Source organism: Megalops cyprinoides, chromosome 25 (genome assembly GCF_013368585.1).
Source record: "Megalops cyprinoides isolate fMegCyp1 chromosome 25, fMegCyp1.pri, whole genome shotgun sequence".
Lineage (NCBI taxonomy): Eukaryota > Metazoa > Chordata > Actinopteri > Elopiformes > Megalopidae > Megalops > Megalops cyprinoides.
The window spans coordinates 14261481-14286639 of record NC_050607.1 but is presented as its reverse complement, the minus strand read 5'-3'; the positions used below and the strand labels follow the sequence as shown (position 1 = coordinate 14286639).

Genomic DNA, 25159 nt, shown 5'->3' with positions numbered 1-25159 from the left:
TCAACACACGCTAATTAACGCGCCGCCTCGTTACGCCTAATGGATTTCGGCTCTTTCGGCTTTTCCCAAGCGCGGTCGGCTCGCTGCTGGCGAACTCGCCTCCCAACTTTTTCCCAACTTTTTTTTTTTCCCCCTCCCCGGCCGTTGCCATGCCAACCCCCCGCGGGGGAGCTCGGCTCCTCCGCCGCGCTTCTTCTGGCGGCTCGGCTCCCGTCTCCCGGGGGGGGTTTCGCTCGGCCACCTGGATCCCGTCCAGCTCGCCCCCCTCGCTCCGGCGTCCGTCTCGAACCTCTCACATCGCTCCTCTCGTTCTCCGCGTTGATGTGGATACGGCAGGGAGAGGCGTCGTTCAGAGGCCGTGAAACGAAACGGTTGTAATTAGTTCTTTAGGCTGTTCATCGCTGTGGAGGCCGCGGCCTCTGTGTTCCCTCCTGCCTCAGCAGAGTCACTCTTCCGCTTGCAGCGCTGAACACAATGTCCAGCAGCAGCACGGTCATAACTGAGTTAGGCGTGCAGCCAGGCGTCTCCTTCTGCTGCGTCCACAGTGCCTTTGAGCCGTTCCACGTGGGGCTCCCTCCTCTTGTTTAAAACATGAGCTGTGCGTTAAGTCATAAGAGAAATATCAAGTCGCCCCTTCTTCATTTCTGTTAAGATGGCGTGACCTTTACGCTTTATTGCAGTCGGAGGCTTATCTCCTCATGATTAAAAAAAAACAACCCTGCCGTGTCACGCGCGCGGTGTGTCCCCTGATGCGGGCGTCAGGAGTGCGGAGCACTCTTCTCGCTCCAAGAGCGCTGACGGTTAACCCCTTCCCTGAAAGAGACGCCTTCATCGAAACACGAGGTCATGTGACTCACCTTCCTGGATCAGGGTTCAGAGGCCATGTACTGTGATTACCGGGGACGCCAGTGGCAGGCTGTGGGCGGGCAAATGGACTTGGAGCCGGACAGCGTGTCTGTTTGTACGTGCAGACTGGCACCACTCATATTAGTATGGCAAGTCGATGAACCTTGTTTGCTTCAGTAATTGATAGCTGTGTAAATGGGCAACATTGAAGACAGATGCCAGTTTGGTCGTCCACCTTAAGGGCATCTGCTAAGCAATCGTCAGTGGCGGTAAATGACTGTGAAGGTTGCTGCCAGGCTGTGTCCATGTTCTTTTCTTCTCTAATCGCATCACGCGTCTATCTTTGGGACAGCCTGAGACCTTGACTGGAGTCCGACCGCAGCAAGAGCGTTTACCTGGCCGCTCAGTTGACCCGAAGGCGCGGGGGGGGGGGGGTGGGGGGCGTATGGCGGTGCTCGCGTGAGAGAACCGAATTGATGCCTGTCCCCTGTCAGGACGTGAGGAAATTGGATTTAGGAAGGGTGGCTTTTATGTGCCCGTCCTCTGTGTGCCGCCGCGGAAGCGCCCGCGCAGTGCGCGGAGCGCGGAGGAGATAATTGCATTCGGCGACCGCGCGTGCGGTCCTTTCGTGGTCGCCTTTGTTTACCGTGAGAGACGGGGGGGGGAGACGGGGGGAGAGGGCACCCCTGGCACAGACACTATCAGCCCCGCCATTGATCGCGGCGCTTGTTGACACATGTACTTTGTTGTGTGTAGACAACCGCGATCATGCACACTTGTTAGTCAGGGCGCGAGTCAATAATCCACGGATATTACTTAATGCAGAGCATTGATTTCCTGCTCTGGGAGGGAAACGGGGGAGGCGGGGGGACAGCGGAGAAATGATGGATTGCACACATTAAACTGATGCAAAGTGCAGCCGCACTCGTCTTCCCGAGACGCTGTGGAATTATTTTGTCCCTGGATTCTCTAAATTATTATTTTTTTATTGATTCACACTCAAAAATGTGTTGAGACGGAGCGGCTGGCGGTCGAGGTGGGGGCGGGAATGGCAGCGGGGAGAGCATTGTTCTTGTGAAATCCTCAGAGGACTTGGCACTCGAGCAGCGCGGCGACACTGTTGGCGTGAGAAGGAATGCTGGGAATTGAACCCTGACCCCCCATAGAGCCTCCCCCGCAGCCAGCGTCTGTCACACCTGGGACAGCGGCTCCCGGTGCCGCCTGGCTGTCTTTCCATTTTGTTGTTTCTTCATTGGAATCCAGGCCACTGATCAGAGTCTGGATTCTGTTACCTCACAGAGCACATCTCCAGAGCCTGGATTCTGTTACCTCACAGAGCACATCTCCAGAGCCTGGATTCTGTTACCTCACAGAGCACATCTCCAGAGCCTGGATTCTGTTACCTCACAGAGCACATCTCCAGAGCCTGGATTCTGTTACCTCACAGAGCACATCTCCAGAGCCTGGATTCTGTTACCTCACAGAGCACATCTCCAGAGCCTGGATTCTGTTACCTCACAGAAGGCTTCTCTGGAGCCTAGAATCTATTATGCTACCAGACGCAGTCACAGACCTTCGACTCTATTTTCTCTAGTCACAGCTCCGTAGTTTGAATTCCATCAGCTTGTACAGCACAGGCTCCAGAGCGCACGTTATTAACTCACAGAACACAGCCTGGGGATTGGTGGGTGCGCGAACGCACAGAGCGTAGATGCGGGGTTAGCATCCAGCGAGCGCGGGAGAGGCATCGGCTCACTCGGCTTTCAGAGCCAGCTGACTCCAGCTGTCATTACGCCGTCAGACGACTGGGCCGCGCATCGGCTGGCCTGCTAACAGCTGCTTCTTTCCGCCAGATGAAAAAAAATCCCCCTGACTAAAAGATGCGCAAATTGGCTTGACAGGTTGCTTGTTTGCGTGCGCAGCTCTCTCCGCGGCCGCGTGTGAAAGGGTGGGCCTGCCTGGACGTGATTGCAGCCCTTTTTTGCGGCGCATTTATTTTTTTTTTTTAGCCCCTGCTAATGGTGTTGAGCGGAGGCTCGCAGTGAAATTACAGACTCAAGAGTGTCGAGCGGCGGCCGGGAGCAGGCACGCGGTATGCTTTCTGGCCGCTGGGTACACGCTGGATCTCTGAGCAGGGGCGGACGTGGTTTTAAATTCTTACCAGCACTGTAAGATTAGTGACTGCCTCCCTCAGACTGTAATTCCAGTGATTACTTTTCATTGTGTTACTCATTGTCCTCATGTTGTTTACTTTTTGGTATCCTTTTGTAATGGTTTCAGCATTATTACCTATAGCTAAACAGTGCAACAGGCCTGAAGTTATTGAAGGGTCAGCTAAAGAACTGTAAATATTATAGCGTGCTGACTAGGTAGAATACAATGAAACACCACGCATCTGTTTAAAACCATTGCAGTTCCGCGCACTGTCAGTACCTACTTTGCTAATAATGCTAGCTTGCTACTGTCACCTGATTTAATTGTCCATGTTTTTTGTCGCAGAAGAAACTGATTCTCAATGCATTATCAGACATACATTTTTATATTGGTTGAACACACTGTCGCTTAAGCTTTCCTCCCCTCATTGGTAGCTAGTCAGCTGATGTACATGTTTTTATCACATTTTATAAGGTTGATGAAGAACATGGCAAATTTTAGCTGCCCATTGTTTGATGAATAAACTTTTCCATTTATATGGCTTTCCCCATCTTTGCCCTCTGGTCACAACTAGTAATCGCTAGACAACACACTAATCTCAAAACAAAGATGTAGGAGCATAGCTAGCTATCTGCAGTCATAGATTATCAAGTTTGCAGCTCTCTGATCTGTCTGCATCTCTGCACTTGAGTAGCCCACACAGAGAAATAGTTCACTGGGTGGTCCTACTGTGGTATCAGATTTGATCCCCCCACGAATTAATGTCTTCCCCATCGGACACTGTCCTAAAGTTAAGCTTTCAGCTGGCCGGTGTACTACTTTGGATGCCCTCAGTTAAGAGGCATGCAACTCAAAATCAGCTTATCAATAAAAAATGGTACTGACTTTGTTACAGCCTGATCCGCTGAGAGCTGAACTTTTGGACAGCACCCTGCAGGTGAAGCATGATTTCATTGCGGAGTTCAACCTGATGCAATTCCTGGCTATGCTGCCAGCACAAAGGCCTATAAAAACGCTGACTCATAATGTCGGCTGCTTAATATAATTGAATGTGTTCATTTTCAGCTATGTAAAATAGCCTGAAGATACAGGCAAGTACTGGCTCGGTTTCACCTCTGTCTCTGATCCAAACCCGTTCTGCTGATCCCGTTTTTCTCTAAGAGGGTCCAAGCATACATTCTGCAACAGGAGGCAGCTTCTTCACAACTTCACCTGCAACTTTACCTCCTAATCACTTTGAAAAAGGGAAGAGATGCAGATATGTAAGTGCTGTCAAAGATGGCTCCCCGCTTCCATAAATCAAGCAGGTATATTAAATCCATATATTTCAGCGGATCTTACATAATCCTTGTTATCGCCCTGTAAGCGGCTCATTATTTCACTTGAAACGCTGATTTAAATAGGTGATGAGCGAGGGCATTTCTGAAGTGCCGCGTCTGATTGGCCGCCGGGGGAAAAAGAAGACACTCGGCTCTGGCATGTATTCCTCAGCCGTTTGCCAGGAATAGAATCTAAATTTGACACATTAATAATTAATAAGTAACAAAATAGTCTGAAAATGACTTTCCTCCCCGACAGTCTCTGCCACAGTGGCTCACCTGTAGTGTCGCGTTGGCCTGAATTAGCAGACTGTACTTTGGCAAATGAATATTTCATCGGCCCCACGGAAACGAAGGGCGATTCTCTCTAAGGGGAAAGTGTTCCTCGCAGGGTAGAAGTGGAAGAGTGCATGATGTCGGCCTGTAACAATAAAAACTCTTCACCTGTGTGTGATCTTTCAGGTGCAATGCTCTACACACCTGGTGCTCCCATACGGAGACCTTCACAAGCCTTCGCTTTTAGGGATGTTCTCACATCTCACACTGCACATTTCAAGGGCCTGTATTCCTTCTACATTCTTCTCATGTACTGTGTGTGACATTTAATATCTGATGTTGATCCACTGAGGAAATACAACATTGGAGCTGTCTTTCCGGTGAAGTTGTCAGTTCCTGCTCTGTAAGCGCTCAGAACTTATACAAAGGAGAGATCAGACAGCATCGCTTGTGTCGGCGCAAGAGAGCATGTTGGAGTATGTGGCCATGTCTGGTGAAAGCGCATGTCTCCACATAAAAGCTTCATAAATGTATGGAGAGCGCACCATATGTCTCAGCTTAAAAGCCTCCTTAAAAGCAAAGAGGCACAGCACACGGAGCACCTCGGGGGGGGGGGGGGGGGGATGGTGAAGAGCAGAAAGACCAGCCTTTCAGGAGGGGGGGAAGGAGACAGACGGGGAGTGGAGACACATTCCGGAGACGGGAGCCATTTTCCGGAGGTTGCGGAGTTGTGCTTAGGGAAAGCAGTTTGCTGCCAGGAGGTTGCAGGTTCAAACCTACGACTGTGAAAAAATGAACAGTAAGCATCAGTGCGCCCTCAGGTGTATTTTCCAGGTGTGCATCCTCAGGTGTATTTCAGTTGTGCTTCCAGAGATGGATTTCTCAGGTGAATAGAATCTCTTGTCGCTTTTTTATGGTAGTATGTATGCATATTGTTTGCTGTTCATTTGTATTGTCAGAGCATATGCTGATTCAAAATCGCAGATTTGTGAGCTACTTAACACTATTTAAGCATCACAAAGATTCTCACTGCAAATTGCATGTTTTTCATGGTTTTTTAAAAACCGTTCTTGACAATGTAGATACATGTATACTGACAGTTCATGGATGTAGTTTGGAAATACAGACAAGCAGTTCATAGTTGGCTCTTTTTATGCTAAGCTAAATACGTTTATTTTATCAGTGCATTAGCCTTTTGCCATCAGGCCGATCTGAGGACGAGAGCCAAGAATCAGTTGAGAAGGATTACACCCAGTTTCAAGCTTAATTTAAGAGCTGCCGAAAGATTTTATTAATGCCCAGTGTATTTCACAGTTTATTTCTACATTTAATTAAGGATAATTTAAAATCAGTACTGTGAAGGCCTACATGAAGACCGTAGGAAGCTGACTTGTTGCTGGGAGTTAGAAGTCAATTGTGTGTTCATCACTGGTTTAGTGAGGTCCGTGATGTTGCACACTAATTTCAGACATTCTTCTGAAAGGAAATGAAGATTCGGTCTCCGGTTCTTTGCTGTATCACATGCTAACCTACAGCACTAAACTCTAAGTTAGCAGACAGCGTGTTACATGGTACATTTTCAGTGTAGCTAGCCATTAATATGTATATACAGTGTGTGTAGGGAGTATGGGTACATACAGAAATACGTAGAAATCCGACACTGTGAAGTGGTTGTGTGACAGTGTTGGTAGTCAGGGATGCTCTTATGAGACTGTGGTGTGCATCACTGATAGCATCTACGTTGTCTCTGTGTTTGCCTGCATGCTCGAGTTCTGCCTCGTGAATAATGCAGGTGCGTCTACCAGAGAGCTGCGTGACGCTAACGTGCGGTGATACCGTGAAGCCGGGCTGCCCCCAGGCTTCTGAGAGCTGCCTGCCCGAGAGGTGTTTGCTCCCGAGCCGCTAATGCGTTTCAGTGGCGCCTCCGCCGCCATCTTGAGCGCTAAGCCCAGGCTCAGTCTCTGCCAGCGTTCTCGGAGCGTTCCGCCAGCGTTTCGCCAGCAGGCGCTTTCATTCACGACAGCTTACACGGCTCACGCTGTAGACGTCATCAGTTTATGCAGCCGGGCTTTTACTGAGGCAGCTCAGGTGAAACGCCTTGCGCCAAAGGCGCAACTGCCGTGTCACACCGAGGACTCGAACCCGCAGCTCTGGGAATGCGCGCGTGTATGTGCGGGAGGAGGGCTGATGCGGCGCGGCAAATGTGATTCGGCACCCCGCTTTTACTCTGAACGTACCTGTGTGACCCTTCCTCCCTTTGAGCAGGCGACCCGACCCGAGCCGCCTCGGCAAATCTCCCTCCGCATGTCAGGTTTTCGCTCAGGGTGTAGAGGGGTGAGGCTCTGGCCGTGAGGCGCCTGGTCCGTCCACGGACAGGGGTCCAAGGTTTGGCATCAGAACAGGAGTGTTTAGGCCGGGCTGAGGGAGGCGGTGAGCGCCGGGTACCCAGCCTGTGCTGCGGTAAACACGGCTCTGAGTAAATGCAGGCGGCGGGGTGAGATCGCAGGGCGCAGGGAGGGGGGAGCGGGAAGGCGCCCGGCCTCATTGGTATTCTGGGGCAGCCCTGCCCCTCCTCACCGGGCCTATTGAATCCTTGGCATTTGTGCTCCGGCGCTGATGTGATAAAAGAATAAAGGGGCTTTGTGTCTGATTGAAGCCAGGCAGCAGCAGCGGTGCGCTGGGGAGGAGAGCCCGGATCCTTCCCCGGCTCTCTCACAGCCAGCGGCTCCCCCCGCTAACACCCGCTGTACCCGCATCGGTCCCCTGGGGGGGGGGGGCGCGCTCTGGAAACCTGCCTCCTCGCTCCCTCCTTTAAAAACTCCCCTCTCCACCCCCTCTCTCTCCCCTTTCTCTCTCTCTGTCTGCTGAACAGGCATCAGAGGGAATCCAGAGAAGGGTCGAGGGAGAAATTTGCCAGGGCTTTCATGTAAATCTGTGATAGCGGGCGCTGAGAATGAGGGTTTCCCTTCACTCCCAGAATAAAGAAAGAGGCTAACTGATATGGATCAAAGGTAGAGGCTCTTGAGAGAGAACAGCAAGGGGCATTCCCTAGGCCTTTCCCAGCAAACATATCTGCCACAGAGTAGAGTGGTGGGTCGTGCAATGGATGTGTAACCATGAGGTTACAGGCTTGAATCTCTAGTGCAGCGTTTCCCAAACCTCTCCTGGAGGACCACTTGTCCTGCATGTTTAGATCTCTCCCTGCTCCAGCACAGCTGATTCAAATGATCGGTTTGTTATTAAGCAGCTTCAGGAGTTCATAACGAGCTGATCATTTGAATCAGCTGTGTTGGAGCAGGGAGAGATCTAAAACATGCAGGACAAGTGGTCCCCCAGGAGAGGTTGGAGAGCCGCTGCTCTAGTGGGCTGCTGTTGTTTGACCTATGACCTACCTGTTACCCGAATCAGTGCTGTCGACTGCAACTCATCAGTAAACCGGATTACATATCAGAACTTAGATTTGTTAGTTACTTAGGATTAATATGAAACAAATTAGTCAGCTTAAATGTTTGCAAGGGAGTTATATCAGTGGCTACTGTGTATTGCTTTGGATACATTTCCACTTGGGCTTGGAGCCTTGGGAGGGTGTTACACCTAGCCAAGAGGACAAGGTCACTGACCCCCACCCTCCCGCTCCCCCGGGGCATCCTGCATAAAAATAAAAGAAGGAGAGAAGGGGAGGAGGAGGGATGGCATGAGAAGGAGCAGGGTTGCCCTTCTATACCTGTAGAGAAATTCAGGTAAAAGGACAGGGGGTGGGCTGGAAGTAGCTCCCCCTAGAAACTGCTCTAAGATCGTGCATTTGGAAATAAATGATGTGTGCTACCTCTGGGTGCATCCAGGCAGCAGGTCCCACGCAGTGGGAGAAATCCAGAGCTGATGGCGTGCTGTGAGTCAGAGCGAGTGTTTAAGCCTCACACTCCCCCACCGCAGTGAAGCGGGGAGAAACGGGCTCTCGCTGTAATGAGGGCAAGCAGTCCTGCTCAGCCGCTTTGGCGAGGGACACCGTCTGTTCAAATCAGTTCAGAAGTCTTCCGCTGCTCTGAACGAATCTGACTGCGAACGCTGTCTGACCTTATGCATTCTTCGTCAGGCACAACATTACAGTGGCACTGTCATCTGTGATGGAAGCTTTTGTCCACGGGTTAGATCAAGATAAAGTATACAGTACAACCCCACCAGCAGGGCGGTACCCAGTCGATCTGGCCAGACAGCACAGCGCGGCGGAGTCCCGTCTGGGAGTCCCGTCTGGGATTTGAACCCGTGACCTCTCCCCCCCTTTGGCGCTGCCCTGCGGGTTACCTGATGCTTTCTGACACAGAAAGCCAGTGGCCAGCCAGCGGAGCTGTCGGGGATCGCTGCCCTCAGCATCAATATTTCATCTACTGCTCTCTGATCCCACGCACCGCCCAATCACTGCGCCCAGCCCTCAGCGCCGAGTCTGAGCTTGCAGGGAATAAACACACACATACAGCGGGGCACCCAGCCCTAAGGCTTACAGGCTGCCTAGGCCTTCAGCAGACTGTGGAGGCTCCCTGCCCTATCTGCACCACTCGCAAACCTGGGTACCTCAGGCAATAATCCGATACTAACGAGGCTTGATGCTGGGCTTGCACGGGTTACAGTGAATAATGTTAGAGTCTTCCCGCCTATTCCGCCCCCAGTTTTAGTGCTGGCCGGGTATGGGTTACAGTGAGTAAATGTGTCACTGCATAAACAGCCCTCAGTCTCAGTCTGGGAGCCGCACGTGGATGGACTGAGGTTGTTAAACATAACTGCATATACAGTCCTAACTCACATGTATGACTGTAGTTATACTTCAGATATCTCTGTTTGCAGTAGGCCTGTACAAACAGGCTTGTTGTTACTCATTAGGGTTAACATATACACGTTGTCGGTTCTCGAGATCTCAAGGTGAACAAGCTCCGACACACTCCGCAACTCCCCACATCATAGTTAGCGCAGATAAAACAACCCTGACCGCAGGCGGAAAAAAAAAAAAAGCTTCACTCAGACTGCCTTGAACCCCCTGATTGATTTAGCTTGATCATTCCCAAAAAGCAGATCTTTATCTCAGATCAAACGGGGGGGTTCGGGTTACAGCCTCAGAAGCGGCTAGCGCAGTAGCCGGCAGCTGGTGAGGGAGGGGGGGGCGGCTGGTGAGGGAGGGGGGGACGGCTGGTGAGGGAGGGGGGGACGGCTGTCACACCGGCGGAGAGAAGCCCCTCTCCGCCAGTGTGACACTGTCGTTGCGGTGTGCCGGGGAGGACGTAGCGCACCTTGAAAGCGCGGGTTCGCCCGGGTTACTGTTTGATCAGACCCTTCTCTGCGTAACGAGCTGCGTGCGGCTGTCACCGAGGCCGGCGGCCCCCCGCGTGGAAACGCAGCTGATTAAAAGCCGAGACGCGGCCGGCGCTGTCTGCGTGGCGGGAGGTAGTCGCTGTTCCAGGGTCAGTGCTCGCGCTCCGTCCCACAAGATCACAGTCATTTTTCAGCGGCTCCAGGAGTCGGGCCCTGGAGCAGTGCGGTGATAAGTCATTAAATACCACACACACACACACAGACCCATACTGTCACAGTGATTCACTCACTGGCACACGAATTAACACAGGCGTGTGTGTACACACACACGCACACACGTTTACTTTCACACTCATGTCACAGATGCTCTGACACTCACTCTGTCACTCTGACTCACACATACACAGTGTTACATACATGCACATTCTCATACTACTCATACTCACTCACTCACTCACTCACTCACACTTACTCACTCAGTTGCGCATATATTAACACAGGCATGCACATACATACACACACTAATAGACACACTCTGACTCTCACCCTGTCGCTCAAACACACACACACACACACACACATACAGTCACACACACATGCACACAGTCATGCACACACAGGCGCACTTTCACACTCAGAGACACACTCCGACTCTCAATCCGTCAGTCAAACACAGACACAGCCGCGCACACACCGACACACAGCCGAATCCCCCTCCGACTCTCCCGGTCTATCCGCCTCCCTGGGAGAGGAGTTAATACAGTAATGAAGCACAGTTGTTCCGTGTCACAGCTTGATACCCTTCAGACAGCGATCTCGTCAGGCGCCCTGATTAAGGCCGCGAGGTTACACCAATAGGCAATCATCCCCCGAAAAATAACCTGGAGAGAGAGAGAGAGAGAGCGGCTTTGGCACGCTCCCTTGCCCCGCTGCCCGCTCCAATCTCTCTCCCTCTCTCTGCGTCTCTCTCTCTCTATGCGTCTCTCTCTCCCTCTCTCCTCGTCTCTCACCCTCGGCCGCGGCTGATTGATGCCTTAGACAAACGGCGCGTTTCCCCCGCTTTGACCGGCTTATTTCGGGCACTTCCTCTTCATTCGGGGAACCTCATCCAGTCCCTTTAAGGGCTTAACCAGGCCTGACGCTCTGTGTCCGCTGTGTCCGCTGTATCCGCGCGTTGGTCCTCTCTTTCAGATCCAACGTATTACTGTGTACCTGTCCTAGCGTGAGCCGGTTCCTTCCTCTGTGACTCTCTGACATTGTACTGTAGATTGGTCTGTTGATTTCATTGTGATTTTCATGGATTCGATCCAACATTGTACTGTAGATTGGTCTGTTGATTTCATTGTGATTTTCATGGATTCGATCCAACATTGTACTGTAGATTGCTCTGCCGTTTTCATAGTGTTTTTCATGGATTAGATCCAATGTTGTACTGTAGATTGCTCTGCTTTTTTCATGTTTTTCACAGATTGGATCCAACATTATACTGTAGATTTGTCTGCTATTTTCATTGTGCTTTTCATGGATTGGATCCAACGCTGTACTGTAGATTGGTCTGCTATTTTCATTGTGTTTTTCATGGATTAGATTCAATATTGTGCTGTATACCTCTCCTTACAGTGATCAGCCCCCCTCTCTGACTCTCCTCTGAGAAGCAGGATGTTGAGACCTGTGAGGCCCGTTATCCAGGTTCCTCTTCAGTGGCAGTATTTGCTAATTCTGTCCTGAAGTGTGGATTCGTGCATTTTACTAGCCATTGCCTCAGGAGGAAACACCTCGGGTTTGTGCATTTATTTAGGGGTTAACGACATCACGTCGCAGCATAATTAGCTGGAGCAGTGTCAGAGACAGAGAGGCCTGGCTGGAAATGAGGCCTCTTGGCAGAGAGCTCGGAGACAGGGCCAGTACATTCTCTTTATTGGCCCCATTTCTTAAGTGTCCATCCTCGGCCCGCTTCTCCCCCTCCCCCGAGGGGGATGGAGGGAAACAGAATTAAAGTGAATCACAGCGCTGGTGGTCGAGCCGCTGTGGAGATGTGACCTCGTCGGGCCGCGTAGTTCATGGCTCACGGGACCCGAAACCCGGCTGGTACCGCAGCGAAATCCGCAGTGTTTCTGGAGAAAGGACACGCCCCCTTTGACCAGCAGGTGTACAACCTCCAGCTTACCCTATCCTCTGATTTTATTTTGCTTGTATTGGCTGTTTGCAACTCTGCTCCCCTCCATGACTCCATACTTTAACCAGTTTTTTGAGAGAAATCCCAAGTCAAAATGCAGTGTAAAAACTACTTTCAGTAAATTAGTTCAACTGCCTTGAAACTCTAGTGAGCGAAGCGAAGTGGGGTATGGTGGTGACCTTCATTTGGCAGTCCGTTTTTTATTTCTTGTTCGCTTGTGTAATTACAGTGTAACTACTGCTTAATCACTGTGGTCATTCTGTGGTCAGTCTATGGTCTATTGTCTATGTACGTGACCAGCCTCTGTGACCTCTGCAGTCTATCCGGCTTTGTGCTCATGTTTAAGTTGCAAGTTCAGGAGAATGTTCCATTTCAGTTTCTTACACGACATTTTAGGTTCTGCTGACACTGGTATTAACAAAAAATGATTAGTGAGAAACTAAAAAAAAAAAAAAAACAGAAAGCACGCTTCTGTTAGTTTGTTACTCAGAGTCAATACCAAATGGCTTTGCGGTTAGCTTGAACAAGGCCCCGGTGTCAGCAGTTTGTTTGTGCATGTCATTCTGTCTGGAAAGCGTATACCCTCCACCCAAGCTGAACCAGAGTAATGTAGTTATGGAACAAATCAGTCTCGCAGCACTCAATGGCCGTTATTTACTGCTTATTTAAGTGCTCGGTAAATGCGCAGGTAAATTGCCGTCCCCATGTGAAGTGACTGTTATTTCCCCCCCCCTTCTACCTTCTGCTGACTTTGCATTCGCTCGCATTAACTTCGCAAGGGCACAGCGGAGGCCGTCTTTAAGAAGGTCACTCGCAGTGACTCTGGCAGAGAGAGAGGGAGAGAGATTTTTGGGGAGGAGGAATCGTACCTCCACTCCACCTTAATTCCGGAGCGTGCCGCATTGCAGTGTGGTGAATTAGGGATGCTGGGGAGCTTTACAGCGCTCAGACTGAGGTACTGGCCGCCCCCCATGCCCGCCCGCTTTCAGAGTGACCTGGATAGCCTTGCGTCCCTGTTACTAGCCAGCAATATAGATATGTAATAAAGGTTCAGATAATTGTTCTGTGGGGGGCACCAGTGGTTCTAATGAGGCGCCAGGGTTGCATAGCGGTAGGGAGCAGGGGCTCGTAACTGCAAGGTTGCTGGTTCAATTCCCTGCAGGGGGCACTGCCACTCCCTTGGACAAGGTTCCTATCCCACTGTTGCCTCAGTAAATATCCAGCCGTATAAATGGATAACATGTCAGAACTGTAGCTTATGTTAAGTCGCTCTGGATAAGAGCATCTGCTAAATGACAATAGTGTAATGTAATGTAGTAATGGGGTTCAGCCACCGTCTGGGCCCTTTGTTTTCAGGTGAAACAAAGGTGAGTGGTTGGGAGTGTAGCAGTAAGCAGGTCGCCCTGCTGACCACACTGCCATCCCCATTCCAGACCTCGGTAGCGTGGGGGGGGACCAGGCGTCTCCCAACCATTGTACGAATGTTAAAGAGTTCTGTTTTTACAAACTGCATCCACATTTCCTTTGAAGAGTTTAACGCCCTCGTCGTGAGGAGAGGCGGTTCTCAGCGGGACCCTCAGTGTGAGCTGGCTGTGAAGTGATCCAGGCTGCGTGTGTACTCGGGCCCTGCTGTTTGCTGTGAAGCGTGGGGGACATGTTCCCTAGTGTGCCTTCACACCCGGGCCGCTGCTGGAACTGTGTTCTTTTCTGAGGGCCTCGCTGCTGTTGAGCTAAGAGGCTTGCGCAAAGCCACGCATGCAGGCGGCAGTTATAAAAGTAAAGTCTGTGGTTTAAGCGGTTTATTTATGTCGTTTTTTTTAAGATTAACTCCAGTATTCATAAGCCCGATGCGTCTGTGGTTTGCAGTTGAGTCGCGTGTGTGCACTTGAAGAGCACAGAGAGTAATTTGAGAATGTTAGTGGAGCTGGGTTCTGTGGTTTTGTTTCGCTGAAGTCCGGGGAAAGCTGTACAAGAACATGTGTCTCGATCTGAGGGAGGTTTCATTTCTGTCTCTGAAATGAAAGCTGAAGGCCAGACATCATCTTCATCCCATTCTGTTCAGCTTTAGCTGAGTGTTTGTTTGAAAGTCATTTTTCTGAGTTTGGTATAATTAGCTGGAATTGTAATTAGCAGATGGCATAGGAGTGAAAAGTAAAGGTCAGCCTCAGAAGAACAATCTGGAATCAGGAATCTGAGGCACACAAAATGGAGCTGAAAGTCTTTTTATTTTGGGGAAAAAGTGAAATGTGTGTGTCTGTCTGTGAGTGTGTGTATGTGTATGTAATTTGGTTATGTGGCAGTGTTATGCATATTTAGTTTTTATTTAGTGGGTGTGTGTATATGTGTGTGTGTGTGCTGTGTGTAGTGTGTATGTTTTTGTGTGTGTGTTAGAGATTCCAGCTTTAATTGGTTCCTCACTGGTCTCTCTCTCTCCCTCTCTATAGGCAGAGCCAGAGGGCTTCTCACACTTTCACCTGTACGTATGTGCAGCGTTTCTGGTACGATGGAGGAAGGAGATTCTGGAAGAGAAAGATTTCCAGGTGAGCGTCTCCGTCTCGGTGTTAAATGTGTTTCTTCATTGGAGTCGGTGTCCCTGCTCTTCACGGTGGCTATTAACGCCTGCGGTCATGCATTAGCACGATGATGTCTACTGCTGCTGTAAGGTGACATTGAGGCTATGCTCCAGAACCCCCACCTCCACACACACCGTCTACTACAGGGTATCTCTATTACAGGCTGGCTCTACCACAGGCTAGCTCTACTACAGGGTATCTCTATTACAGGCTAGCACTACCACAGGCTAGCTCTACTACAGGGTATCTCTTTTACAGGCTAGCTCTACCACAGGCTAGCTCTACTACAGGATATCTCTATTACAGGCTAGCTCTACCACAGGCTAGCTCTACTACAGGGTATCTCTATTACAGGCTCGCTCTACCACAGGCTAGCTCTACTACAGGGTATCTCTATTACAGGCTAGCTCTACCACAGGGTAGCTACTAAAAGTCAGATCTACTACAGGACTGCACTGCTATAATCTAGCTATACAGATGTGTATTTTCACAGACTAGCTGTACTACAAGCCGGTTCTGCTACAGCTCTGTGGTACTGTGTGTGTCTCTATCCATGTGTGTGTGTCCATGTCTTTGTGTGTGTCTGGGCTTTTTTATGCCTCTCTGTCCATGCGAGCATTGTTGTGTCTGTGTGTGTTTGTGTGAGTGAGCGTGTGTATGTCCATATGTGCGTGTCTGTTTGAAACAGATTCTTTATATACAGAAATTGCATTTTAATACTGACAGTTATTGCAATTCAGTTTATTTCCCATGTGGCTCTCATATTGCCTGCATTTTCTCCGTTTCACTACAGGAAAATGGCCGAATTATCTGAACAGCATTACCATTAATTGGTATCTGAAATGGATGAATAAAATACAGTTTCTTAGAAAAGCAGCTTGAGAACCGAACCCCAGGGAAAGCGTTTAATTGGAAGAAACAAGGACACACCAACCCCGTGGTCCTTATAAGAGTAATTTACAAATGCATTTACATCCAGAAACTTGTTCGGCCACGAAATAAGCATTAAGCATTAAATAAGCATTATCTACAACAGTTTGAGAAGTGAATGTACTCTGTAAGAAATCCAGGTGAAGAGTCTTGCACAACTGTACTGTTGCAGTTGTGTTTCATGGGGGATTCGAACCCTGAACCCTCTGGTCAGAAGCGTGCTTTCTTGTCACCATGCTACACTGGGCTAATCCGCCAGGGGTGTCACTGGTACAAGGCGCCCAGCTGTGCTGGGTCCCTTTCCTGTGACCTCTGCCGGTCGACTACTCCCCATCACCCGCAGAGTCTACCTGCCGTGCCCATATGCCCGCTGCCCCCACCGGAGGAAACGCACTCATGCCCAGATCAAACAGGCTCTGCTTTCACCCCCCTGTCAGTCAGACCCAGAGAGGGTGGAGCCTGCACGGCATCTCAGCAGGATTCACCCCCTTTTTCCTCAACGCAGTGGCTCCTCCTCTAGGGCTGGTTTGAGACGGCCTGAAGATCCCTCAAGGTCTCGTCCCTCCTCCTGTGCCTACTGTCAGAGTGCACCACTGACGGAATTGCGTTTGAAAGACCTCACCTCTCGTTTTTGATGTGTTGACCCTAAGATGGAGAGCGCTCCCAATCCCCCCTCCCCCTCCAGGCTACATTTTTCAGTCTCCTCTGTCTAAAACACATTTTAAAAAGTGGATGGAGGGGCAGTTCTGGGGGAAGGGCTGGCAAGATTGATCATCACCTTCTTTGCAGCTGTAACAGTTTGATTTATGAATAAGCCACGGTCCAGAACCGGTGCCCTTCCAACCGTGACTTGACCGCGGGTGCGGTTTCTTCGGCCCTTCGGCCCTGCAGTTTTCCCGACCGTATCGCTACAACAAAGTTCCGCGCAGCCATCAATCTCCCTTGTTCTCTCAGATGACTGGTTAACTGCCAGTGATTAACAGCTGACCCGCCTTCCCACAGAAACAAACTGGAAACACAGCCATTATACTGTGGGTAAACTGCCATCCCTCCACAGCATGCCGTTAATTTTTGAGAATATTTTTCACACGCTGTACCCCAGTGAATGTCAGTGTTCTGAGAGCTAGAACAGAATTCTGGCGAAGAGCCTTGGAGTGCTTTGCACTTTGATCTCACAACAACGAACAGATAATCTTGGAATTAGATGAAAGCATCCATTTTAAAGATGATACACACTGCACACAATGCAGCACCGAGCGTCCCATACCAGAGGAGTACACAAGCCTCCACATCAAGATCAGACAGATCAGTTCCTGATTTTCTGATCAATTCCTGATTTCAGTCACATCAGTCCTCAGTTTCTGCCGTTCACCTGTACGTTTTTAACTGTCGTACACAAGTCTGAGTGTGAATCCGAAAACTGTGTTCGGCTGCCCTCTTGGCCTGTTCTCCCTTTAAAAACACATTTGTAATATCAGCGGGGGCCTCTGTAAGAAACCAAATTGATGCCGGTGTTTGTTTCTGATGTCTGGCTGCAGAACACCCTGTGGCTTAGAAGAAGACACAAGCTTCTCTCTACAAGGGTTTGTTTCAGGTCAGGTTTAATAGTGCGCTGGGTAAAATTTCATTTGTTGCCTCTCGCCGTTTCGGTGGCATTAGTTTACGTGTTTGTGTGAGTGTGAGAGAGGGAGGAGGGGAGAGAGAGAGAGAGAATGAGAGTGAGGGGAAGAAGTATTAACAGCTGCAATCTGAAACATTTTGGGTTTAATCAGTCAGAAGATGCCACTAAATGCAATCTGCAAAATGATTAACAGTCAATTAGGCTTGGCTGATTAAAGGAGGTACAGTGCTGGCCAAAAGTATTGGCACCCCTGCAATTCTGTCAGATAATGCTCAATTTCTCCCAGAAAATGATTGCAATTACAAATGTTTTGGTAGTAATATCTTCATTTATTTTGCTTGCAATAAAAAAACACAAAAGAGAAAGAAAAAAAAGTCAAATCAAGTATCAATTTACACAAAACTCCAAAAATGGGCCGGACAAAAGTATTGGCACCCTTTGAAAAATCATGTGATGCTTCTCTAATTTGTGTAATTAACAGCACCTGTTACTTACCTGTGACACATAACAGGTGGTGGCAATCACTAAATCACACTTGCAGCCAGTTAAAATGGATTAAAGTTGACTCAACCTCTGTCCTGTGTCCTTGTGTGTACCACATTGAGTATGGAGAAAAGAAAGAAGACCAAAGAACTGTCTGAGGACTTGAGAAGCAAAATTGTGAGGAAGCATGGGCAATCTCAAGGCTACAAGTCCATCTCCAAAGACCTGAATGTTCCTGTGTCTACCGTGCGCAGTGTCATCAATAGGTTTAAAGCCCATGGCACTGTGGCTAACCTCCCTAGATGTGGACGGAAAAGAAAAATTGACGAGAGATTTCAACGAAAGATTGTGCGGATGGTGGATAAAGAACCTCGACTAACATCCAGACAAGTTCAAGCTGTCCTGCAGTCCGAGGGTACAACAGTGTCAACCCGTACTATCCGTCGGTGTCTGAATGAAAAGGGACTCTATGGTAGGATACCCAGGAAGACTCCACTTCTGACCCAGAGACATAAAAAAGCCAGGCTGGAGTTTGCTAAAACTTACCTGAGAAAGCCAAAAACATTTTGGAAGAATGTTCTCTGGTCAGATGAGACAAAAGTAGAGCTTTTTGGGAAAAGGCATCAACATAGAGTTTACAGGAAAAAAAACGAGGCCTTCAAAGAAAAGAACACGGTCCCCACAGTCAAACATGGCGGAGGTTCCCTGATGTTTTGGGGTTGCTTTGCTGCCTCTGGCACTGGACTGCTTGACCGTGTGCATGGCATTATGAAGTCTGAAGACTACCAACAAATTTTGCAGCGTAATGTAGGGCCCAGTGTGAGAAAGCTGGGTCTCCCTCAGAGGTCATGGGTCTTCCAGCAGGACAATGACCCAAAGCACACTTCAAAAAGCACTAGAAAATGGTTTGAGGGAAAGCACTGGAGACTTCTAAAGTGGCCAGCAATGAGTCCAGACCTGAATCCCATAGAACACTTGTGGAGAGATCTGAAAATGGCAGTTTGGAGAAGGCACCCTTCAAATCTCAGGGAGCTGGAGCAGTTTGCCAAAGAAGAATGGTCTAAAATTCCAGCAGAGCATTGTAAGAAACTCATTGATGGATACCGGAAGCGGTTGTTCGCAGTTATTTTGTCCAAAGGTTGTGCTACCAAGTATTAGGCTGAGGGTGCCAATACTTTTGTCCGGTCCATTTTTGGAGTTTTGTGTAAAATGATAATTGATTTAATTTTTTTTTCATTGTCTTTTGTGTTTTTTCATTGCAAGCAAAATAAATGAAGATATTACTACCAAAACATTTGTAATTGCAATCATTTTCTGGGAGAAATTGAGCATTATCTGACAGAATTGCAGGGGTGCCAATACTTTTGGCCAGCACTGTAGGTGCTCGCTGAGGATGCGGAATTGAAAAGTAACTAATGACACCCTTATGTGGTCTGGAAAATAACTGTTTTTCTTCCCCCGAGTACAGCGTGATGGGAGCAACAGAGGAAAAACACGCATATTTGTTGCTTTCTTTAAGACATGCTAATGAACATGGGCGACGTCTCTAGCATTTCTAGCACCCTGGCCAAAGCGCTGGTACGTCTGCCTGCTGATGTTACAAAATGCACGGTGAAGTAATGGGAAAACTCATTTCATTCATCTTGCTGCCGGAGCCCGGAGCCGCCGGCTGTCCTGCTGGTTGCGGGAGCAGCCAGGTGGAAGATTATTTGAGCTCCTCCCCCCCCCCCCGGTCGCCCGCCGCTCCCGCCGGCTCATTCGGCTAATCTGTCACGGGACGGCCGCTCGGGGAGCGGGGAGCGGCGCCCGTTCCGCGTCTGGAGCAGGGCGAGTTTCGGACGCGGCCAGGTGCGTCGTCGCTCCCACGTGTCTCACGCCGGTGCGGCGTGTCCCTTTTGTTTTGGGGCGTCGGGCCCTAACCGGCGGGGCGCTGGGAAGTCAGGATGCTGCATGCAGAGGAGCATCCATCCATTCTTCTGTCATTGGGAAATGAGGTGTCTTCCATTAGAAGAGGGTTAAGTACTTCCTCTGCTCTAAACGGAGGCGCTGAATGCCAATGGTGTGCCGCAGTGCATTGAAGGGAGGCAAGCCTGTCCATTCTCTGAAGGTGACGCAGGTGTTTTGGTGTCACTAGCTGTGTACACATTAATATTAATTCAAGGGAACCAGCCCCCACTTTCTCACATTGGTTACAAGGCCAAGTATCCACAGTGTGCTTTGTCCTAAACTTGAAAAGTACATTTCAGCAAGCTTGAATTTATAGAAAATTGCAGCAATTAACAAAAAATGAAAAGAGAAGACAACCATCCCCTCTAATGCTTATGGAAAGATTAAGGACAGAGTGCATTACATAGTTAGATCGAACAAAGGCCCATGTAGTTTAGTGATACAATAGTGTGGACTTCCTTAGCAGCTGCTCAGCGAGAAGTGTGAATCGGTGGTTCTTCCAGTGGGAATGTCTCCCGTACTCCCAGAGCTGGTGTCACTTTTAGCCCGGCAGGGGCAGAATTCTCATTGCCGTGAGCGTGGAGCTGAATATCTGTGCGGTAAATAGAACGTCTGCAGCGTTGCACGCAGGTGGTGGGTAAGGTCAGGCGGCCCCCGGAGCTAAATCCCCTCCCGATCCCTGGATGAGGGATGCCGCGCGTGTCCGTACCGCATTAGCTCCTGTCCCCAGCTCGCCCCGGCGGTGCCCAAACCCCCCCCCCCCCCTCGCCGACCTGCCCCGTTACGGGTCTCGCCCTGCATTCTGACCCGCCTCGTACCCTCCGCGGCCCTCCAGACGGGCTGCGTCTGCTCCTTTTTTATTTTTTATTTTTAACATCCATTTCTCTTCTCTCCAGGTGCTGCGTGCATTAAAAATCAAATCGCCCGGGGTTTGCTTTGTGGATTTTCAGTGAACAGAGAGGGGACTAGAACAAAAAAAAAAAAAAAAAGAGAATTAATCAGTTCATGCCTGTGAAATTCATTACGCTGCCAAATTGCAAAGCAGCCGCTAACTGTTTCCGATGCTCTCTCACGCTCTACCCCAGGTGATGAGAGAGTGGCTGAGAGGAAGCAGGTTTTCCCCGTCCTTCCTTTCTGAGCGGCTCAGCTGCCACTGAGGCTTCCGTCTGTGTCTGGATTCCCAATTAAAGCTCTGGGGGACACCTGGCCTTTGTCCAGGCCTACTTTGAAGACCTGGAGAGTGGGAGATATTGCTGTTGCTCCTTTGCTAAGCCAGCATCCTCATCCACAGCCATTTGCATAACCCACAGTTAAGTCTTTTTCCCATAATAAAGGTTAACCGAGGTGGAGGGGGCAAGTGCAATTTACTCAGATTAATGTTTACAATGCATAATTTACGCACCTTTAAGCTGTGTATATAAAAACATATACACTGCGGGGCGTTATTACTACCTGCTAATTTTAAGCTTGTTTGCGCGCTGGGCCCCATTTGGGAGGCTGATCATGCAGCCTGCGCAGCAGGACATCCCAGAGGGCAGCGTTCCCCGCTAACCTGCGAACACAATAACACGCCTCGCAACGTACAGGCACCTCAGCCCGGTAACTCGCTCCAGTCTTCGGGAAATGAAACTGAATTCACAAGGGTGCCTGTTCAGGAATTCCTATTTGCGTTGTCCCCTATGAAGCGCGCTTACGGTCGCGGTCGGTTGCGGTCGGACCCGTGGCGACCGCGCAGCGCTCTGCGCATCCACTCTGTATTCCACACGGAGGTGTGCCGCGGTGAAGGGCATGCTGTGGACGGGCAGGCTGGCTCCGTGACTGACACATACCCGCGGCTGCGGTCATCCTCTGCTGCAGCGGGCGCAGGGCTAGCAGAGATTTTTGTGGGGCATAATAATAATACCGTGAACGTGGAAACAAAATAGGAATCGAATGAGGATTGATTTTAAATGCAGTCAGATGTTGTGCACAAATTGCCCTTTGTAGTTCTGTGTTCCTGTATACATTAACATGCTGTGCAGCATAGTCTGCGTGAGTATGAACCGTGCATAAGTTTCCTTCCACGTTTCTTTGTTGAGAGGGCAAAGTGAATCCTTCAGTAACGTTACATTACATTTATGCGTCTACTGCTTCAATTGCAGTTGATGTGGCCTGTGGTAGAACTGGCCTGGGATAGAGCTAACCTCTATTAGAGCTGGTCTGTGGTAGAACAGGCGTATAGACTTGACTGCCTGTAGAAAAGCTGGCCTTCAGTAGAGTTAGCCTGTGGTAGAGCTGGCCTGTGACAGAAATACCCTGTAGCAGAGCTAGCCTGTAGTCAAGCTGGCCTGTAGTTGAGCTAGTCTGTGATAGAGCTGGCCTGTAGTTGAGCTAGTCTGTGATAGAGCTGGCCTGTAGTTGAGCTAGTCTGTGATAGAGCTGGCCTGTAGTTGATCGGAAGGAAGGAATGTACATCGCATTCCGATGTAAATTACTTCACCTGAACCTTTAACATCATTTTAGCATAACAGTAACTTCACTTCAGGAATTGTCAATGGAAGTACTTGGCAAAATGGATGGAAATGAGCTCTCATACATCTTCAGCTTCTTGGCTGCTTTGTTTCAGACAGCCTTTCTTCATTGCATGATGAACAGCAGTACACTCACTACAGCGGTGACAAATAAGGGGGCCTAGCTCGGCTCAAACAGTACTTAACAACCATTCTTTTTGCTTTTTCTGTGTCCTCCTTCTTGCAGTCCCATCCTTTCTGGCAAAAGACCTGTCAGGGTGTTTAAATTACAATAAACTTTTTCTCCTTTTCTGCCATTTTGTACACATTCATTTCATTGATGTTCCTTTAATCTTAAAAGCAGAGCATTTGGCATAGGTCATGTCCATGAAATTTTTTCCTTTATTTTTAGTTGATTGTACTAGGTCATTGTGAGTAGCGGAAGAATTTGTTTCTGTCAAATCCTAAAGGCTGAAAATATCTGTTGCTTGTTCTAACTTTCCTCTCTAAAAGTCGGCAGCAGTGTGACATTTCAAAGCCAGCAGGGGTCTTTTTGATGACGAACGCCGGCATACACAGCACATACCACATTGTACGAGCAGCACTCAGCTCTCTCGGCTCTCATTGGCCGAAACCTTCAGCTTCAAGCTTCTCAGCCGCTCAGACCCAGAGCATTTGCGTTACACTGGATAAAAAAAATAAGCCTATGTTCTTGATTGTCCTTTTTTCAACGTCTGCACATTGTGTACGTTTTTCAAACTCAGAGTAAGTACCTTGCTCAAGGTACTCGTGTCCCAACCAGGGTCTGAACACCCAGTCCTCTCACCGGTTGCAAAGTGTGAAAACAGTGTGGTCTCAGGCAACTCTGAGCAAATATTTGAGGCTTAATCACTGGGATCTGGAGACAAATTTGAGAAAGGAAGCGGCCCCTCAGGCGGGAGGTGACCAGCGTGTCGGGGAGACGCAGGTGAACTTTATGCTTTATGCCTGTCGAATGGCGGCAGTGTAGGGTTGCCGGTTCGACCCCCGCTAGGACACTGCTGCTCTACCCTTGGGCAAGGTACTTAACCCACAATTGCCTCAGTGAAATATCCAGCTGTATAAATGGATAACATTGTAAAGAACTCTAACCTATGTAAGTTGCTTTTGGATAAAAGCGTCCTCCAGATGAATAAATGTGAATGAATAGATTCTGGAGCATACGAGCCATTTTATTCCCAGCTCCTTCCAGCTTTACAGTGTGGCATGGCGTACTGGGGATGATGGCCTTGTTCAGGTGGATGTGCAGTTTCTGGTTGAGAATGCGTAAGGAGGAGGAGTAACACGCATGGCTTTTGCAGGCTGCCGTACCCTGCGCCGGGCCTTACTGCGGCACGGAGACGAGAGGCTCACTCCGCAGCCACAGCCTTTTATCAAGGACCTTATTACTAATGAACAGAACAAGGGTATCGAACAAATGCTCAGAAAGTCATTTGGAAGTTAATTCCAGGTCCAGTTTAGCGGAGGGCCGAAAGCGATTAGTTCTCTGTAAGAGAATCGGGAGGAACTGCCATGTTCTGTCCCGGAGAGGAGGGACAGGGCTGAGTTTAGCCCGACGTCTTCTCTGGACCCTCCTCACTTAGTCACCTGACAGACGCCGCGGAACTGTTTAAATGTCAGCTGTTCTCCTGTGGAAATTAAATGTCATTTTAAAGTGCATCTTGTTTGCATGGAAGATGTAGAGATGCTCAGAATTGTTTTACAGTTTCTACAGAAAAAGCCAGGTAATGTATTGAGACCCATTTAAATGTATCTCTCACAGGCTGTGTAATTTTCACGAAGTTGCGCAACTGTGTCAGCAAAATGCATTATGGAGTCAGATCAAGGTCCTGGTCTAAATGATGGCATTTAAGAGTAAAAATAACTCCCAGCAAGGCAGGCCATGTCACGGTGTTGCGATGTGGTTTCCCATTAATGTGCAGCCAACCTCCTCTAATCCCACCTCTTTTCTCTCCTGCTTCCTCTTTGTCCTCGTCCTCTTCCTCCCCCTCTGCACATGGAATTAGTTCAGCCCCCACGGTCGCGCCAGACACGCCCCGCTGCATCTGTGGCTCAGGCCCATCTGAGCACGTGCAGGAACGCATCCAATCGGGCGCTCCCGTAGAGCAGCCAATCAGATGATCACTTTGACTGACTGGATGTAAAGCTGCGTGAGCCGCCCTACAGAGGGACGTCTACCAGTGATTTGACTGAGTGCTCTTGCCGGGTGTGATTTCCATCAGCATTGAGTTTCTGATCAGTTCTCGCAGATTAAGACAAATGGATGGAAAACCTCACTGCAAGATTAAGAGGAGGGTCCTCCCCTGCCCCATATCTTGAATTGTATATGCAGAGCGAGTGCCTTCAGAATCTTCAAAACGCAGTAATCGCTCTCTCGCCCTGATTGTCTGTCAGGCGGTAATCGGCCGCTGGCCGTCATCAGAGGGCTGTCATCGCGGTGTCACGTTTATCTGCGAGTGTCACTTCCAGCTAGCCTTCGGAAGCCCGCTAAATAATCAAGCCGCTTTTTCCAGGGCTTCCGTCAGTCAGAGCTCGGGAGGCAGATCAAAATAGCTTCTTCACTTCAGCGTTAAAGTGAAGAAAAATCAATCACCTCAGTAGATAACAGAATAAGCAGAATGAGGCGGGGGGGGGATTGCGGATTTCACGGATTTCAATGAAAGGCGATGAAAATCGGTTTCTCTCCGCCGCTCTGTGACTAATAACACTGTTTAAATTCTGTACCTGCCCGGGGAAAGCCTCTTACGCTGTACAGAGGGAGGATTTGGGGGGAATATCCCTCACTGAGATGGAGGACACAGTAAAAGGCCACCTGGGGCTGTTTTTGTTGCGAAAGGATCGGCCGTCGTTACTTACGTTTGTCTAATCGAAAAGCGAACATGAACAACGTTGCTGCAGGAAGCGTTTGTATTTGAGCACAAAGCCCAGAGATGGATTAGTGTTTGCTTGGACTCACCAAGCACATGCTGAAACAGTAGCCCCCGTGAGGCTGATGGATGCTGGGG

The 25159-nt window shown here is 49.4% G+C and overlaps 1 protein-coding gene across 2 annotated transcripts in view; it reads left to right on the top strand.

Moving 5' to 3' along the window:
- The window catches only part of tbc1d22a (TBC1 domain family, member 22a), a 98031-nt gene that overhangs the window by 65310 nt on the left and 7562 nt on the right, over positions 1 to 25159 (top strand). For both annotated transcript variants that reach the window (XM_036520525.1, XM_036520526.1), the window contains exon 12: positions 14517 to 14612. In XM_036520525.1, the coding sequence (XP_036376418.1) occupies positions 14517 to 14612 (96 nt within the window). The remainder of the gene's footprint in view (positions 1 to 14516; positions 14613 to 25159) is intronic.